At 36.7% G+C, this 18,008-nt stretch overlaps 1 protein-coding gene across 3 annotated transcripts; it reads right to left on the bottom strand.

The window, feature by feature from the left end:
- Positions 1–1,601: 1,601 nt before the first annotated feature.
- Positions 1,602–17,572, bottom strand: nap1l4b (nucleosome assembly protein 1-like 4b). 3 transcript variants are annotated; one of them, XM_079810938.1, is made up of 15 exons: positions 17,507–17,572; positions 16,400–16,447; positions 15,817–15,913; positions 14,884–15,025; positions 13,043–13,129; positions 12,829–12,957; positions 10,678–10,749; positions 9,471–9,610; positions 9,249–9,394; positions 6,539–6,558; positions 6,145–6,264; positions 5,991–6,026; positions 5,827–5,874; positions 5,583–5,620; positions 1,602–3,069 (listed from the first exon to the last, which is right to left on the bottom strand). In XM_079810938.1, exons 2-14 carry the CDS (start codon positions 16,422–16,424, stop codon positions 5,618–5,620), a joined length of 1,065 nt encoding a protein of 354 aa, XP_079667064.1. In that variant the 5' UTR covers positions 16,425–16,447; positions 17,507–17,572; the 3' UTR covers positions 1,602–3,069; positions 5,583–5,617. The 3 variants fall into 3 exon arrangements, 2 of the variants coding, with proteins under 2 accessions (XP_079667064.1, XP_079667063.1); XR_013816092.1 differs by having other exon boundaries at positions 5,583–5,874; XM_079810937.1 differs by lacking the exon at positions 5,583–5,620.
- Positions 17,573–18,008: the final 436 nt, after the last annotated feature.

The raw sequence follows: 18,008 nt of genomic DNA, 5'->3' as shown, positions 1-18,008 counted from the left end.
GTGATGGTCCTCCAAAATACGTTCTACTGACTATAGCCTAAGCAACTTTGCAATGTCAACGTATTCTATCCCTAACCCTATATCAGTCTACTAATACTCTACTAACACTCTGACAAGTAGCCTATATTAAGGAGAGTGAAGTCTCTTGCATGAGTGCTTGACAATCAGCGCATACAATTTGTATTTCTGAATCTCTGTAACTCAGTAGGTGGAAATCAGCTGACTTAACTGGTTTATTGGGAACCGATTGGTCACTCCTTCCCCTCTTTAAGATAAGTCTCAGGGAGTTAAGCTGGCCTTTTGTCTGGAGTAGATATAAAAACGGTCTTCTGTGCTTTAAAAGTATGATAACAGAGATGTCATCGCTGAGCATGGTACACATTTGAAAAGTGCTTTTTAAAATGAATGACAGATGCCATGTGAATGCGATACGGGGTTTCTCTTTGCTTAAATAAAAATAGAAATGAAAACGACAGGATGAGAGGTCGACATGCAATAAGTCAGGGAGAGTGTTTGCAGAGCCCCCAGGCGGAGGGCCACTGTCCCGCAGAGTTTAGCTCCAACTTGCCTGAACACACCTGACCCGATGTTTCTAGTATGCCTAGTAGGATCGATGCTGAATTTGGAACCACATACTAGTATACTACTCGTATCACATCTTTCTATGGCAGAAATAGTAGGCCCAAGAGTGGTATGCTATGCGGTTCCAAATTCAGCCCTATTAGCTGGTTCAGGTGTTGAAGCTAAACTTTGCAGGACAGTGGCCCTCCAGGAGCAGGATTGGACACCCCTGTATTAGCCTATTTAGTATTAGTATTTAGCATTTTGTGGTCATTCTATGATAGGCTAATTGTTGCAAACAATATAAAATATGGAGATCTGACTACTACTTGAGATACGTCGGGAATAGAAAATGGCAGTTTCCTTCTAATAAGACTAGGAATGTGTGCCTTTTGCAAGCTCATGTCATTGCCCCAGTCACAATAACACCACAGAACTGCCACAACAGATGGATAATTTATAACTTAAGTATTTTTAATCATTTAAACATAATTAAGATGTGATATTCATGGAAGCATAATAGTACATAGTGCATGGTTACATAGTAACACTTAAGTGTAAAATTAAAATTCAATATTATTCTTGTAACTTAATGTCTTGTACGGTTCAAGTGACCTATCATACATTCTCTTCTTTCAGTCTCAGGTCTTCAGTCCTTTCTCCTCATAAGTGAACCTGACTTGATCCTATATTCACCGAGCAGAAACAAAAGTAGACTGGAAACAATCAATCCCAAAGCATGGACCATACATTAATACAGAAGAAATAATGTGAAAACGTGTATAAGCTTCACATTTCATTGTTTTTGCTGTTGAAAGCGAAAATGAGGGATGAATCGGAATTATCTTTTTGATGTAATAAACATTATGCCACAAATGTTGCAGATTGAGCTTAACTTGTATTGAACTTGAAACATTCCTTCAACATAATCTGCATTCTTTAGTATTAATATCTTTTGAATTATTTTAAAGTTTTAAAGTAAACGCAGACCTGAAATGCTTTGACAAAGAAATGGCATAAAGGGAAATCAGATCACTGTCTTTGGCAATAAACATGTTTAATTGTTTTCTTTTTAGTAAGTGCTTGGGCAGTACAGCAAAAGCATTTTTAAAATGCTAAAACAGGCTATAATCAACAGGGTACAGTACATACATCAGCAAAACATTTTCTCTCAGGGGTCCACCAAGAAGTACAAGACGAACACAGAGTTCCAAACGATAATAAAAAGATGGAAAAGAAGATATATAAATAACTCTGTAATAACTAAAAGACGTCCTTCTTTTACAAGACAAGAGAGAACATTAAGCAGGTTAGATATCAACAGTTTCACAATGCTGGATACTCGCACACTGTCATCTTGGCATAAAAAACCCTGAGTAACCTATGAGATCAAGTCACAAAAAAATTATTCAGTCCACTTTGGGATGTGATGTTGCATCTCAAAAACAGCCTTGAGGATGTGCTCACATAAAACATGTGACTTTCAGGACGTGTAATCATCTGCAGTTCACTCAGAATTCAGTGACCATTGGCAGTGGACTTTCGCCCTATCGTTTTTGACTACAACCTATCTAAATTGAGCAATTCCAGCATTATGGATATAATGTATATTTAAGTACATATAAACAAAATTAGACTACATCAATTAAGCATATAGGTACTTAAAACAGTGGAGTGCAGGGATTCATGTTATTAAATTATGATCTTCAAGAGAAAGATAAAAATGTTAAGACATCCATATTGTAAAGAAGCTGGATATGATTAAACAATTTCTTGATGTCAGCAAGGTATCATCGATACATTAGTTGGTTTGGCTAGCAAGCTAGCAACTGTCCACACATTTCCATAAATAAATAAGAGCATAAACATGCCGTTTTGTTAAAAAAACAAAAACATAAATAGATATGCCGTGTAAAAAAAGATGAAGAAAAAAAAAAGATTATGCCCATGACACAGAACACTTCAAAAGTATGAAACTATTTGTTAAATACAAACAACCTTGACAAAGGTTAAATGTGCACAGGAAGTTAAGAATACAATCCCATTTAATTCAATTCAGTCTTAAAATTTCACCTGTGTGAATGTGAAGACAATGTTAGCAAGTTAAACAAAAATGCATGATTGTTTTAAACCTGTGTAAGTCAACTTTTTTGGCTATGCAACAGTATGTCTGAAGTCATTATGTCTGTATATGGCCAAATAGTGGAAAACATATATATATATATATATATATTTCTAATGTTGACTGTAATGTGGAATTGCCCAATATATCTATACTGTTTGTTGTATTATAGCAAGTGAATTTTAAAGTAAGCAAATTCTGCTGAAAAACCAACAAAAAAAAAAACCTAGTTTTCCAATGTACTGCATCATCATGTTTTGTTTTGTTGGACGGTGTGCTCAGCAGAGACTGTATGCAGCACTACAGAGCTGATGGGGTTTGACAGTGGCAGGAGTAAGCGCTCCAAACTACTGTTGTTTGCACTCTGCAGGCTGAGGATCCACGGGCTGGAAAAGAGATAAAAGATAGGGATGGAGGAGAAGGAGAGAGATTTTTTTTTTATTCAATAACTAAATACAGTATCTGCAATTTGAGGCAGGAAGAGTGCAGGAAAAAGAGAAAGGGAGATATATCTTCATCACAGAAGAGTGGCAAATGAAAGCACATTTACACTGACACATCTCTCTAGGCATCTGTAGGATCAACAACGTGAATGCAGTCATTAATTAAGATAAAAGTGTGAGGGAATCTAAAGTGAATCACCACTCTTTTGTACTGCAGATACATCACTATCACTAAATGGGAGAATGTGTGTTTCACCACAGCCTGATCCACCGAAAGGAAATGTGTTGTCTGAAGCAGTTGTTTTGCATGAACGGGTCATATCACAATGAATCAAGTCTCCCTTCAACTAGGTTGACTTATTAATTTAAAAAAAGACTCGTAACTTCCTCTCCTGTACAAAGAGACCACTAAAAAGCTGCTAAAACTCATTGTTCTTAAATCCTTCACTTTCTATCACTATAAACCTAGAATATGAACATGACCACGCACATTTACACAGTATTAATTTGACCCATCCAGTCACAGTAAGTAAAGTGACTAAAATGGTAAAAAAAAATGTTTTTACATTATACCATAGGGAAAAAAATCAAAAAGAATGTACACTACTGTTCAAGATAATGTTAATGCTAAGCTAATGTTTTTTAAAAAGTCTCTTATGCTCACTAAGGCCGCATTTATTTGATCGAAAAAACTGTAAAAACAGCAATGTTGTGAAATACTCATCAAAAAGTCCCTTTCAGGCAAGTCATTTGACTCGGCGGCCATCTTTGAAATGCGTCTCGGGCAGCTATTTCAGTCGTGCAAGTACAACTCCTATCTCTTTAAATGGGGAAACATCAAATTCTCCAAAGCTGTGCACCAAGCTTATGATTACATTTAATGTTTGAAATCACCAATGAAATCTAACAACGGTCTCCTAAATTGTGTTTCTAAACACTTAAATAATGATAAAAAAAAATAATTTTTCAGGCTGTACCAGCCAATGCGCATGTGCAGTCATAAGCGTTCACATTTCAGAACACAGCACGCGTTTCTATAGCAACCGGAGCAATTAAAGGCAGCTGCAGTGCGGAAATTACTTATTATTTTAGAAGGCGGGACTTATATGCCATATTGCCTTTGCACTTTTTTCCTATTCAAAGTAATATGAGTGCATCTTATTTGTATATCTAAAGTCTTTTACATGATTTTTCTAATCATTCTAATATGCTGATTTGGTGCTTAAAGGGTTACTTCAGCGATTAGCATTAAGCTTTGTATCAGTAGAAACCCGGTAGTATATTCAAATTATGGTACTTTTCCCCCTCATATCCCTCTGAGACGAGAGAATTATGCATTTTATTTCTGGAAAAAAATCCTCAGATGATGCAAATTTCGTCATTTTGCAAAAATCCAAATATCTGATTTTTTGGCCAGAGGCTAAAGACTACAGCCAGTAGCAGGAGCTAGTTCCGCATGTTTTCAACCTGCCCATAGGGGAGGGATCTCACTCACAGAATGTAAATGCGCACTCTGAATCTGTGCACTGAAATCTGACTCCTGCTGCGTTTGAGCCTGAATTTCGTTCGGCTCACTCACACTTTATTGAAAAGACACGTTTTAATTGTAGTGTCTATTCTCTAACTGAACAAAATTATTTTATTACTATGAATATCAAAACGACGGTGGGGCGGTGTCATGGTGGGCAAGTGATAACCAGTAGCCGTGGCTTTGGGAGTGGCCTCGTAGAGCAGCGAAGAAAGTGCATTCTGGGAGTTGTTGTTTTTCATCCACATGAGACAAAAATACATTTTCTGTCTTTTCTCAGTCTAGAAGTCACCAAATTCAAAAATAATTTCACATTTCTACTACATAAATGACCCAGTTTAAATACACATTCATCTTCCCAGCGCTGAAGTACCCCTTTAAGAAAAAAAATGTTATCCTAAACTTTTGAACAGTAGCGTATGATGTTATGCCTTTAATATAAGACATAAGACAAGCAACCCCAATACTTAAGCACTCCAGGACTTAGGTCTAATGTCAGCTTAGACCTCAAGTTAGTGCTTTGTGGTTTAGTAGGACCTTGTTATAGCAAGATATTATGTTTTCAAAAAAGGATGCCACATATCTGAGCTGGAAAAGTTCTTGACCTACTAAAAACCACCAATAACTATTCAGCAAGATTGCGAGGGGGGGGGGAAGACTATAAGGTATACACAGAGCAAAATGGATGGAAGGACATTGTCCCAAATTCTCTAATACAGCAGTCATGATTCTCTCCTCTTCTCTGTTCTTTTACAGTCATGTACTGAGATTTTGGGCAAGGCCTTAATAATGGGATATGAAAATGAATGGCCTAATATAATGTTACAGGGTTGCTGTGGGCATGAGATAGCAGACGTAAGGAGAGGGATGAGGCTAAGGGGGATGTGAAGGCAAAGGTTAGAATGGACTCATGACATTTCTTCCTTACCTAGAAATGTATGAGGTGAGAATGACTTATGCCTGTCACTAGGGCAGAACAGGAGGTAGAAAACAACCACAATCAGCATTAATCATCAAACATGCAAATAAACCACAAACATTCATCCAAAGAAAAAACAGAACAGAAAATTAAGTTACAGAGAGTGAGGAATGCTAAACAAAGAGACAATTCAGTAATTCCTTTTCAAATTCAAACTCATTGAGATCAAGTTATAATCTAAATCCAAACTGACCTTGGAATCTCCCTCTTCTTCATCATCCTCATCGTCCTCATCTTGGTCCTATTTTACGCAAAACACAGTTACCCTACTCAATTGCATCATTATATTTAATTGTGAAGTTTTATAAAACACTGATAGCTCCATTTATCTTTAATACTATGTATATGTGAACTCACCTCCTCTTCACCCTCATCCAGTTCCTCCTCCTCAAACTGCATTGGCAGACACAAACAAATGAATGAACGTATATTAAAAATGAATGCACACTGGACCTATTCTACAGAACCATAGACATCGTAAGACAAGAAACAGCTGTTTGAAAATACGCACACTGTCGTCATCCTCCAGAGCTTCTCCTGTGAAATACAAAACTGCTCTCGGAACGATTCTTTCCCTGAAGAAATGGCCAATTTCAAAATCTGTCGCTAAGGTGTACTCTGAATCTTCATCCTGTTGAACACAAAGTAATTATATCAACTTCTCTGATCATTTGAAGATGAAGTCTGATTATATCTATCTCAGAAATGATTCTCTAAACGTTCAAAGTAAACTAACAACTTGTGTCTATCAGAAGGCATGATAGTGGATAAGGCAGGCAACATCATATTTATCGGACAATGAAACCCTCAAATCACATATAATTGGTCTCATACCAACTAAATGCCTAGCTAAAACTAAACAGGATGAGCTAACAGCAGAAAGAATTAAGAAACAAAATACTCACCAACTCTTTATCTGGTGAAACTAAAACAGAATAAAATATTGGTGAATTTATGTGATAGCAAAAAGTAAAACTGCAGTATGTAAAACATCTGAATGACATCTGATAATTACTTAACTCAAAATATAAGAGAGCTTAAATACAGTAGGTTGTATACAACACTATGGGCCAGATTTACTAAACAGGGCAAATTAGCGTGCGAGTGCAATTCCAAAGAAGTGCCGATGGGAGTGGAAAGTTCTGCACGTGATCTACTGACGACGCACAAATTAGAGGACACAGGGGCAGCCGGATCATTTCCATAATGACCACCGCAATCTACCAAGAGCAGCGCAAATTAGCAGCTGGTTTAACACATGCTTTTTTTGCCCGGTAAATAATGGCATAAATACTAGTAAATTGACGAGTGCAAACCTTAGTAAATCACCTTGCATGGTTAATTTTAAATACTCTCCTCCCATAAATTTTGCGTCTGAAAGGGAAACTCCTAAAAATGCATATGCAATAAGGTCATCCGCAAAAATAGCAGTGCCCACACATTTTCACTGTGTCTTAAGTTATTCCTGACAGCAGTTTTTTAACGCCAAAAGAAGGTTTGCACTGGTGCAAGCTATTAGTAAATCTGGCCCTATAGCTTTACATTTTAATTCAGCATCATCAAGTCTTTTTGATGAAAATGGGCTATAACAAGGAACCTAAAGAAACAGTGACACCTAAACTAAACTTAATTTAGAAGAACCATATTGAGACTTATTGTGACATCACACAGTGCTGATCATATTCACTTCCTCTGCCTTAAGCCTGGTTTATACTCGCCATGTCTGCACGAGCGTGAAAGTGTGCACAGCAAAATGACGTCATTGCGATGCGGGTGGTCATGTGTGTTGAGTGTGCGAGACCCCATTTCGGATGGCGGAGCAGAAACGTCTGTACTGGAATCTTTATGAATCCAAAGAAGCGTGATGTGAAGTTCAAACTCCATCAAGTGCTTTTTGACGCTTTGAAGCCCTTTTTTACTTTTTATTGTATGTAAAGTTAATTTTGTTGTATATAAAGTGTATTAGTTAAATTCATTTAAATACGATTTAAGACCATTTGCATAGTTTGAAAAATAAAACCAAAAGCTGAAGATTTTTTGTGGCGTACCATTCATCAGTGTCTTCACAATCACTACACTAAACTGACAGTGACGGATCGTGATTAACCGCTTTTGTCTCCATTTCAAGCAGAAGGAACTAGATTAAATATTTTGAATGATCTGCAATCTGACTTCTGATTTGTGATGCGGCCTGGAATCACAATCACACCGTGTTCGTTCATTGGCCAGAGGAGAACTGGCCCACCGACTGAGCCTGGTTTCTCAAGGTTTCTTTTTCTCCATTTTGTCACCTGAAGGAGTTTGGGTTCCTTGCCACTGTCACCTATGGCTTGCTTAGTTAGGGACGCTTAATATTAAAGTGTGTGTTTCTAATTTATTGCGGTGCACATGTGGGAACTGTCTCAATAACAGCGCATACGTTAGCCCAGCACTAACGTGAATGACTGATGTAACATTATAGCAAAATAAATATTGGTCAATCCTTTATCTTTACTCAAAGTAGTAAGAATGACAGACAATCTGCGTTAATAGACAGTTTTAGGTAATACTGCAGCCCACCGCTGATTTACAGTAGTATTTTAGTAAGACAGTAATAACATGAGTTAGCCGATTAGCCAGATACTTACACAATATAAACACAATAAACGCATTGTAGAGCACAGCGTCTTCTCCACATGATGCTATCCAGTATCCGCTGCAGTGTTTGAGGGGGTTCAAGTTTTCCATGATGTCTGCACACGCAATAAGTGGATGGGCAATATGCTAATGTTTCGTTTTGACGTCACAACAAAATGGCTTGCGATTTGTTTGAAAAAGTTGACTCTTACTTTTGAGAAACAATAACTTTATATACGGTGCACTTTAAGATTTAAAACTTTGCAGGATGTTTTCATTCAATTAGAACTGTGTTACACACTACATGAACAAAAATCCATAATAGGGGCACTTTAAGCACCCAGTTTGCACTTGTCTAAAATTAATAAAATTCTTACATTTACAAAACGAGCCTACAATAGTGGAAATATGAAAGTAAAGGTCCATGTTTAATGAAAATAGAAAAAATAGTTAAGATTGTTGTTCAATTTAGTTTTATACACAAGTCATATCCATATATTTTGTTCTAATGGCACAAGTAATAATCTCAAGGTTTACTGGGTTTTGCATGATTCTTTGGTAGTGTGGGTTTGGTCAAATGTAATAAAAAAAAAAAAACCTTTCCAAACTGACCCACAACCTAATCAGTTTATACGTAAAGAAATTCATTCATTTAGCAACTCCACACGAGATGCCATGCTTTGTGTGTTGTTCTGGCAAACTACTTCTCATCGCTGCTTTCTGATGGTTTAGAGGACAATTACTCCAAGCTGCCCCCTGTCGTTTCAAATAATTGTCAAGTATAAACGCCTCGTCCGTTTGTGGAGGGGCGCGCGCAGTCAGTGGAGGCTCGCGGTGCAGAGCCAGGCGAAAGTATAAACGAGGCTGTGTTTATACAGTGCAGTACACTGTAGACAGTAGACCTTAATAATTTCCCAATGTACAATTCAGCCTACCAGTCTCATTTCCCTGTGATTAGCATTTATAAAAGTTCACATGCACAGCTGTCATATTGTGTACCTTTAATAGGGTTGAAAAAGTTGAAAAAGGAGTCATTGGGCACTTGTTTGGTGATGACTCTCGCTGTCCCTCTGCCTTTGTGCTTTTGCTTCTTCTTGATTGTTTTAACTGTCACATCTTTGCCTTTATGCCAAACTATTTCACACCTGCCAACAGAAGAGATGAACAATGAAAAAGCGTGGATTCTGTTGATGATCTGAGGTATTGTTTGAGACTGCTCACCCCTGACAATCGATGATTTCTGGTCCCTCGAACGAAAACGGATCCTCTGCATCTGGCTCTGATTTCATTTTGTATACTTTTGTGAGGACTGTGTTGGTAAAGTATTCATTGGGTTCAAAATGGAACTCTAATGTGAAGCTCTGTAAAAAAACAGGCATAATAATAATAATAATAATAATAATAATAATAATAATTACATTTTATTTAAAAATTATATATATAAAAAATATATTATATATATAATATTATATACATAAAACTTAAGAGTTAAACTGTGTCAGAACAAATTCATCTTGAAAATGTCAGATAACTTTGATAGAAAGGTATGTAATGGTAGCCTGGATGCCAGCCGAACTTAGCCCCGCCCACAACATTTGAGGTCGGGAAGTTCGGTCTGGACTTGATCCGTTGTGGAGCAACTTTCCTTGAACAACAGCTGTTTGGACCAATCAAAATTGTCAGGGCGGGCTTTATGCGATGATGGACAGATTCTAAACAGTAATGTAATCATCCACGTCACCAAAGAGCGCTTGTGTTGAATTCGTTCTAATCCTAAACGGAGAACTTGTTCGTATATGCATTCACTTTTACTATTTCTCTCAAAAATTAAGATTGTGTTGGTAAGTACTCCATAAGTGCTTTTTATAAGTACTTTTTTACAACACCGGCAAAGATCGTTTACCCTCATCTTCTTCTTCTACTTCTACATCAACCAATCAGCTTTTTAATTTAAGTAGACAATTAGATAATAACAATTTAGGTAACCCAATTACCAAGCAACACTTAATTTTGTTCAGTCTGTGCTGTAAAAGGTCGCATTTGCAATTAAAGAAAAAACCCAAGCAAAACATGGTCAGGTCAAAGTATCTGAATCATTTTGGTCCCAAATTTGTATCAATTCAACTGGTAGTCCACTGTGAAGAATTGTTGTGTATAATATGTCACAGTTTACTTTATTTTGCTGTCCTCACCTACATACATTAAATATAGTGTCCTGCACCCACTAGTAAAATGTATATATCTGGTGCCTGAATAACTTTTGGTTTGACTGTAAATAGTATAATAGTAAATGTAAAATTATCTGATTTGTCCAGCAGTTAGCAATATGACAATATGTTATAAATTTGATTAAAAAAAACACATTTAGAACATCATGTTCACAGGGTTCAATCTAAAATAAGCATAAACATTTAAATCGAATTCTTACCATAGGCTGATCAGGACCAGAAAATATCACTTTAATATCTTGAAGATGTTTAAGGATTGGTTCATCATGCTCCTGTTGAGAAAGAGCACAAGCTTTCTATTAGTGTTGTCAAAAGTACCGACCGCGATACCAAGTTGGTACTGAAATTTTAAAAATGTGACGCTTTGAGCGCTGTTGAGCTGGAATCATAAACACCTTTGACTGGCCATTGTGCTCATGCGCTCATCGGATGTGTCTGTGACTGGCTACAGTGATGAACACACGGGAGCGTTTGAAAGCACACAGAAGTGTTTGAAAGTGTTTTGAAAGCGGGAGCAGGAGCATCTGAAAGCACAAGCAGGCGTCAACCAGTTGACCGTAGGCTGATAATTCAAACGCTCCTGTGTGTATCTGTGTAAGCGCTCTGTGAAAAGCGTCATTGATGTATATTTCAGGGTTCCTACACAATTTTCATTTCAAAATTCCATACTTTTCCAGACTTCCCTACAGATTTTTCCGACCATATTAAAATTCAACTGCTAACAAGTATGTTACATTCTAAAGATTTAGTATGGCGTTTTTGCCTTTGATTAGGATAGGAAAGTAGCTAGACAGGAAGTAAGGAGGGAGGGAGAGAGAGGGGGGCGGGATTGGGAAAAGTCCATGAGGCAGGACTCGAACTCAGGTCTCCCGAAGCACAACAGCACTACGTGGCGACGCACTTACCCACAATGCTATCGGCGCCGACAAGTATGTTACACTCTGAGTCAAAACCTCTATGTAGGCTATCATGTTAAATTTGTAAATTTGAAAATTTGAAAATTGTAGCTACTGTTGCTTGTACAAGTCAATTTAACACCAAACCCTGTAAAGTTCAACGCTCTAAATCAGTGCAATGTTATTCATATTTGTAATTTTGTACATTTAAATTAGAGATGCACCGATTGATCGGCCAGGGATCGGAATTGGCAGATTTTCTGCATGATCGGCCTGATCGGTGATCGGCCGATCAGTCTCGCGTGTCTCCGATTTTGAGTCGATCCGTCTACATGCAGCTGTGAGCACGAGTGTGGCCGCGACGTTGATGTCATGAACGAACGAAATGACTTAAAAAAAGATTTGTTCATTTTGCTGAACGAGATTCAAAGATCCGAGTCAGTAAATTAATCCGAACTTCCCACTACTATTTTGGCCTAGCATTTGGCTTACAATTGCCGCCTCCCCCATGTTGGAGATGTCAAATGATTTGACATAAAGTTTGCAAATAGCTTTCTTTGTACATTTTAAATCTTTGGCTAACCAGGCTTTATATTTAGGATCGGCAAGCCAGCCCTCGGAAAACGTGCATTTTCCCATTTTGTTTGCCGTGAAATCCACACTCAAATGTAAAAATCAAGCACAACGTTCCAGGTGTTTTTAGTCAAGCAGTTTGAGGTAGGGGCGCTGTGATGGCAACTGCCGCCTAACAACGTAACAACCAATCACTGCAGACCTAAACTCCAGCAGATCAAGTGTAAAAACGATCGGCAGCGCTGGCAGACTGATCCAAAAGCCATGAAAAAAAAAACAATTGTATATATTTATTATATACATTTAGAAATTCTTAATTTTATTTTTAGAAAACGAAATAGGGACAATAGTCTGGAAACAAATATTTTTCCATACTCTGATTAATTTTTTTCCATACTTTTCCAGACCTGGAAATTACTCAAATCAAATTCCATACTTTTCCATACTTTTCCAAACCCCGTAGGAACCCTGATATTTACAACATGTTTTTGAAGCGCTGATCATTGTAGCCAATCACAAACATATTCGATGAGCGCGTTAGCACAATGGCCAGTCAGAGGTGTTAACGATTCCGCCCAACAGCGCTCAAAGCGTCACATTTTCAAAATTTCAGTACCGACTTGGTATCGTGGTCTGTACTTTTGACGACACTACTTTCTATTCATTTAAAATGTGCTGGAATTTTTTTTGTTTAAATATTACCATGTCTTTTTCGTGAAAATTTTATTTTTTGAATAAATATATAATATAACTGTATTGACATTCATAATATGAAGTTGTTTATTGTCTGTCCAATGTTACAGGGTAAGAGCAAACAAAATCAAAAATGATCATTAATCAGAATAGAATAGAGAAATCAGAGAAGAAGGTTCACTGGTTCACCTGCAGCATATCGCTCAGCATGTCCACACTCCGGAATATGGTGAGCCAGAAATCTGGAATTCCCTTGGGTTTCTCCTCATTAGCATCTTCTGTCTTTTCCTCTATAGCAGCTTTCTTCTTCAGATCTTCCTGAAAAAGAAAGGTTTGCCTTGGAGTACTGCTCTTTTGTCATCATCAGGTCTGATTTCAATGTGAGTGGACAGATAATACTCACTGCTAATGCTGCTTCGTCCTCATGGTCACTCTGCCATTCACACTCCTCATCAGTGGGCTCCACTTCTCCAGAGAGAAAGTTTCTTCTCTAGAAACAGAAAAGGCTTACTTGTGAGAAAATATCATATTACCCATGCAGACAAACGAAAGGAAAGTTATCATTTAGCCCAATACATTTTCTGTGCTTTAGAGACATTCTGAAAAGATTTCAGTGAAACCTACAGGACACTGAGGAAAAATGCTCTGCAATAGCAGGCCAACAACCAGAGATATTTAAGCCGGGTGCATTTTTGCTGTCTTAGCAGGTGACTTTTTTTTTGTGGGAGGAATTACGAGCCGAGTAAATTACGTGCACCTTTTGAGTATAGGCTGTCCCTTATTGCCAAAGCATACACAACCACGTCACATAGGCTAGATCTTTATTATTACAGCAGTGGCTGCAACCCTTCAGTGTGCGCATATACTGACATGCACACAAATACACTCCCTAGTTGTTTGTGTTGAAAAGGCAGTTTTGCAATTATTAGGTTAACTAACTGGCAACGTGTGCAATGCCGGTTCACAACCTCCTAAGTGTCCGAACCCACACAATGTACGCCTGCCTTTATTCTGTATTTGTTTTTCTGTTGTGCACAAAAAAATTATTAAAATGTAATACATGTGCATTATAATATAATAAAATAACAATACATAATATATATATAAACATATTGAACTATATATGCACACACACTCAGCAAAAGTTTGGAAACATTACTATTTTTAATGTTTTTGAAAGAAGTCTCTTATGCTCATTGAGCATGCATTTAATTGATCAAAAATACAAAAATAAAGAAAAAAAAAACTGTAATATTGTGAAATATTATTACAATTTAAAATAATGGTTTTCTATTTTAAAGGGGCTATATGCAACTTTTTCCCCAAAATAAACATAACAATAGCCTTTTTATTTTACCATTTATGACTCAAACATCTCCTGATGAGCATACTGACACCTTGTCCGCTCACAGTGGGTGCACCTATCAGCCTGTATTGTATTTTTCCTATTTTCTGGCGGGTCGTTTTTTTCCCGCGCTGTCTGCGGATGTGACGTCACCACCGCTGCGAGAGCAAGCAGAAAATAAGAGCAGTTCTGTTTTTTGGCCACAGGTGTCAGTCGCGAGTTTAAATTTCAGAAAAACGCATATAGCCCCTTTAATATACTTTAAAATATAATTTAGTTCTGTGATGAAAAGCTGAATTTTCATCAGCAATTACTCCAGTCTTCAGTGTCACATGTTCCTTCAGAAATCATTCTAAAATGCTGATTTGATACTCAGTTATCATCAATTTTGGAAACAGTTGTGCTGCTCATTATTTCTTTGGAATCTATAATACTTTTTTCAGGATTCATGATGAATAAAAAGTTTAAAAGAACAGCATTTATTCAAAATAGTAATCTTTTCTAGGAGTCTTTACTGTGACTTTTTATCAATGTAGCACTTCCTTGCTGAATAAAATAATTATTTTCTTTAAAAAAAAAAATACTGACCCCAAACTTTTAAACGGTAGTGTATATTGTTACAAATGCTGTTCTTTTTTAAAAAAAACTTGTTATTCATCAAAGAATCGTGAAAAAACAATATTAAGAAAAAATATTAAGCAGCACAACTGTTCCCAACACTGACGATAAATTAGAATGATTTCTGAAGGGGAAGACTGGAGTAATAATGGTGAAAAGTAAGCTTTACATCACAGAAATATAATTTATTTTAAAGAATATTAAAGTAGAAAACCATTATTTTAAATTCTAATAATATTTCACAACATTACCGTTTTTTTTCACTCACTTTGTCAACTCACTTTGTCATATAACGGCTGATAAAGAGCGCTATACTTTCTCTCCAGCTCATGCACCTCCTTGTAAAACTTGGCTTCGATGTGTGTGCTGTTAACCTGAAGATTCTTTAAGGCATTGACTCTTCTTTTCACAGACTTTGGTAAGCTGGAGAGAAGTTGGGAGAAGAGAAGACAGACATTGTATAAGCAGATGGGTGTCCGGTAATGCACAGCTGGACTGGTGCATTTCCCTAATCTCTGGGGTCAAAAGATTGGTTTGAAGTAAGAGCATCAGATACAAGATCCCATCACATTGCAAAGTGAGCATAACTTCAGAGTCGACGTTATAATAAGGTTTGTACTGCAATTGCTGAATCTGTTTTAGTCTAAGTCGACTGCTTGACTCTTTCCTTTGCCTTATGTTTGGTCTTGCAGTGTTCATGCACAAAGGTATTATTGCTGTTTTGTGCAAATATTGTTGTCTGTGTCATCGTTTTTATGACCATTAAAACTACAGCCAAATTTATGGGTGAGTGTCCTCTCTCTGGGCATCCTCAAGCTGACACAAACACACATACATGTATACACACACCATTAGGACTGACTTCTGTGTGATAAATCAACATGCAGAGACAGATTTTAGGTTGCAGGCAGATGGCCTGCCGCCTGACTAGAGTTTTCCCCCTTAAACAGACGGTTATATTACACTAGCAGGGTGTCTCTCTATGTAACATTAGAAACAATGAAAATGCAATGTGCAGTTTTAAAATTCCACGCAGGAAATATGAGACACATCCAGTTGGGAAATAGTTTACTTGAGATAGAAAAAATAAAAACATGATACCATGACCAGGAATAAAAACAACGGGGTACAGAATTGTTGTTTGCCCTCTTAGTCTCTTTGGTTACAAGTTATTAGTTTGGTTTGTAAGAAACAGCCTTAGTGTTTCACCTTACCTGTCCATGATGGAAGCACTATGTGAGACACTGTCTATTTTGTCCTGAAGAGCTGCCAATGCCTGTGGGTTCTTCATCGCCTGGTCACTCACCTTACCTGAAAATAACATGCCATCACCAGCATTAAAAACGAATACACCAAATAATTTTTCATCAGTCAAATGTCTAAAAGTCAATGCATGTTTACTCTACACACAGTCCTCTCTGGAAACAAACATCCACCTTAAAGGAAGCATAAAATCATGTGAAACACACCACTATTGTTTCATATTTTATTGTTTAGATGTCAATATTGCTCTCAGTAGGTTTGTGAGAGTTCTTAAGAAAATCCTACCAAATATTTTCCATTAAATCATTGGCAACAGTGATGTGCAGAGGCTTCATAAAACTTTTACACTGAAACATTATACTGGCTTTTGTCTGAGCAGCACCCTGAATCAAAAAATAATTTACAAGACAGTCTTAAGTAACACACATAAAACATTTTCTCTATCAGCAAAACAGAATATACAAGGTATATCTCATCATCGTCCTCAGCTTGATAATAATCAAAGACTATATCAGGAATTCCTATTTCATTTACCTTTGGCTTCATTGTCAGCATCCATCTTGCTACCACAGCTCAAATATTCTAGGAAAAAAAAAAAAAAAACACCCCAGATATTTTAGTGCTTTCTTGATCAGTGACATGATTTTATTCATATACATATATATATATATATATATATATATATATATATATATATATATATATATATATATATATATATATATATATATATATATATATATAAAGAAACCACAAGCTAAGCACATGACACATTTAACAACCCAAAATTTCCCATGGCAATTCTGTGGTTTCATTATTATATAGAAGAAGTTATTGTTTCTAAAATAAAACAGGTAACTTGGTATTAGAAGCCATTTATTATCATTATTATTACTACAACTATTACAAATAATAACATACTCTTGATAACAATAATAAAAAAGTATCATTATTAAATAAAGATTTTGGAAACGCTTGAATATTTCTTGTTTCATTAAATTCCTTATGTTAGCATGCCACGTAGAAAAACTGCAAATATCAAAATTAACATCTCAAAGTAAAAGGTACAAACAGATGTGTGTATGTTGACGCCCCTCAAAGATACACACTCACGCTAGCAGCTAATACGCTAAACTAGCCACATCCAGATCATAACAGATTAAATCAGATCTCATAATCCTCACAATCACAGAGGTTAGGACAGGTGTTGGAGAGGGTCATAACAGTGACAGAGGGCGGACACTGGAAGATCTCCAAACGAACACTGTAGATGGGTCACGGGGGAAATGTAAATGTCACAGGCTAGCAGGCTAACAGACCCTCGAAAAACACACTCCGGGTCTGAGCTTTGACTATCTCTGCCGGGTTTAACAGGTTACAGTATAATTGTTTGCTAACTGACTTGTATTGAAGCTGTAACAATTCATAATACTCGCTCGTAACTTTATCAAAACAAAGATGGCATGCAGTGAGAACACAAGCAGCACACTAATATGAGACATTTGCAACCTCGGAAATTTAATCCAGTCTGCATGACATAATCTGGACATGCATAATATATCAGGTATTTCAAAGTAAAATGCCTCGAGTTTTTTTTTTTTAAACAAAAAACATTTTATTTTGGGAGATTTCGGTTCTTACCTGAATCTGCGGGTGTTGTTCAGCTGATGGACTCGGCAGTAAACCTGAAGCACATTGGCCAGTAGTACTCCGCCTAAGCGACAGTTGAACCATAGACTTCTTGAACCGGTTCTTTGAAATGTATTGTTCGATAGAACCGATTCACTAAAATGATTCGGACATAGTCTCTAGTCGCATATTATTGTAATTTAACATTAAGCAATACCAAAATTAATTCTCTTAAACGTTTTTTTTTTTATTTTTTTTTTTTTTTACGTTTTAATACATTTCTAGCCCGTTTCATCAGTAACTGCTATTCGGGTATTCAAGTTCTCATTCCAAATGATCTTATTCGATTCTCGGCTCAATAAGATTCGGACCTAACCGTTCTTGGTTCAGTCAATTCATGAAATAATCATTCAGTTCGATTTGTGATCTGCTCCAAACTATTCATTAAAATATCCTACTAAAATGAATTGAAAAAAATAATATAGATTTCACTAATCACTGGCTTTTTGTGCAT

The sequence above is a fragment of the Gobio gobio genome (genome assembly GCF_949357685.1).
Source record: "Gobio gobio genome assembly, chromosome: 2".
NCBI classification, from domain to species: domain Eukaryota; kingdom Metazoa; phylum Chordata; class Actinopteri; order Cypriniformes; family Gobionidae; genus Gobio; species Gobio gobio.
This window is presented reverse-complemented; position numbering and strand designations above follow the sequence as displayed.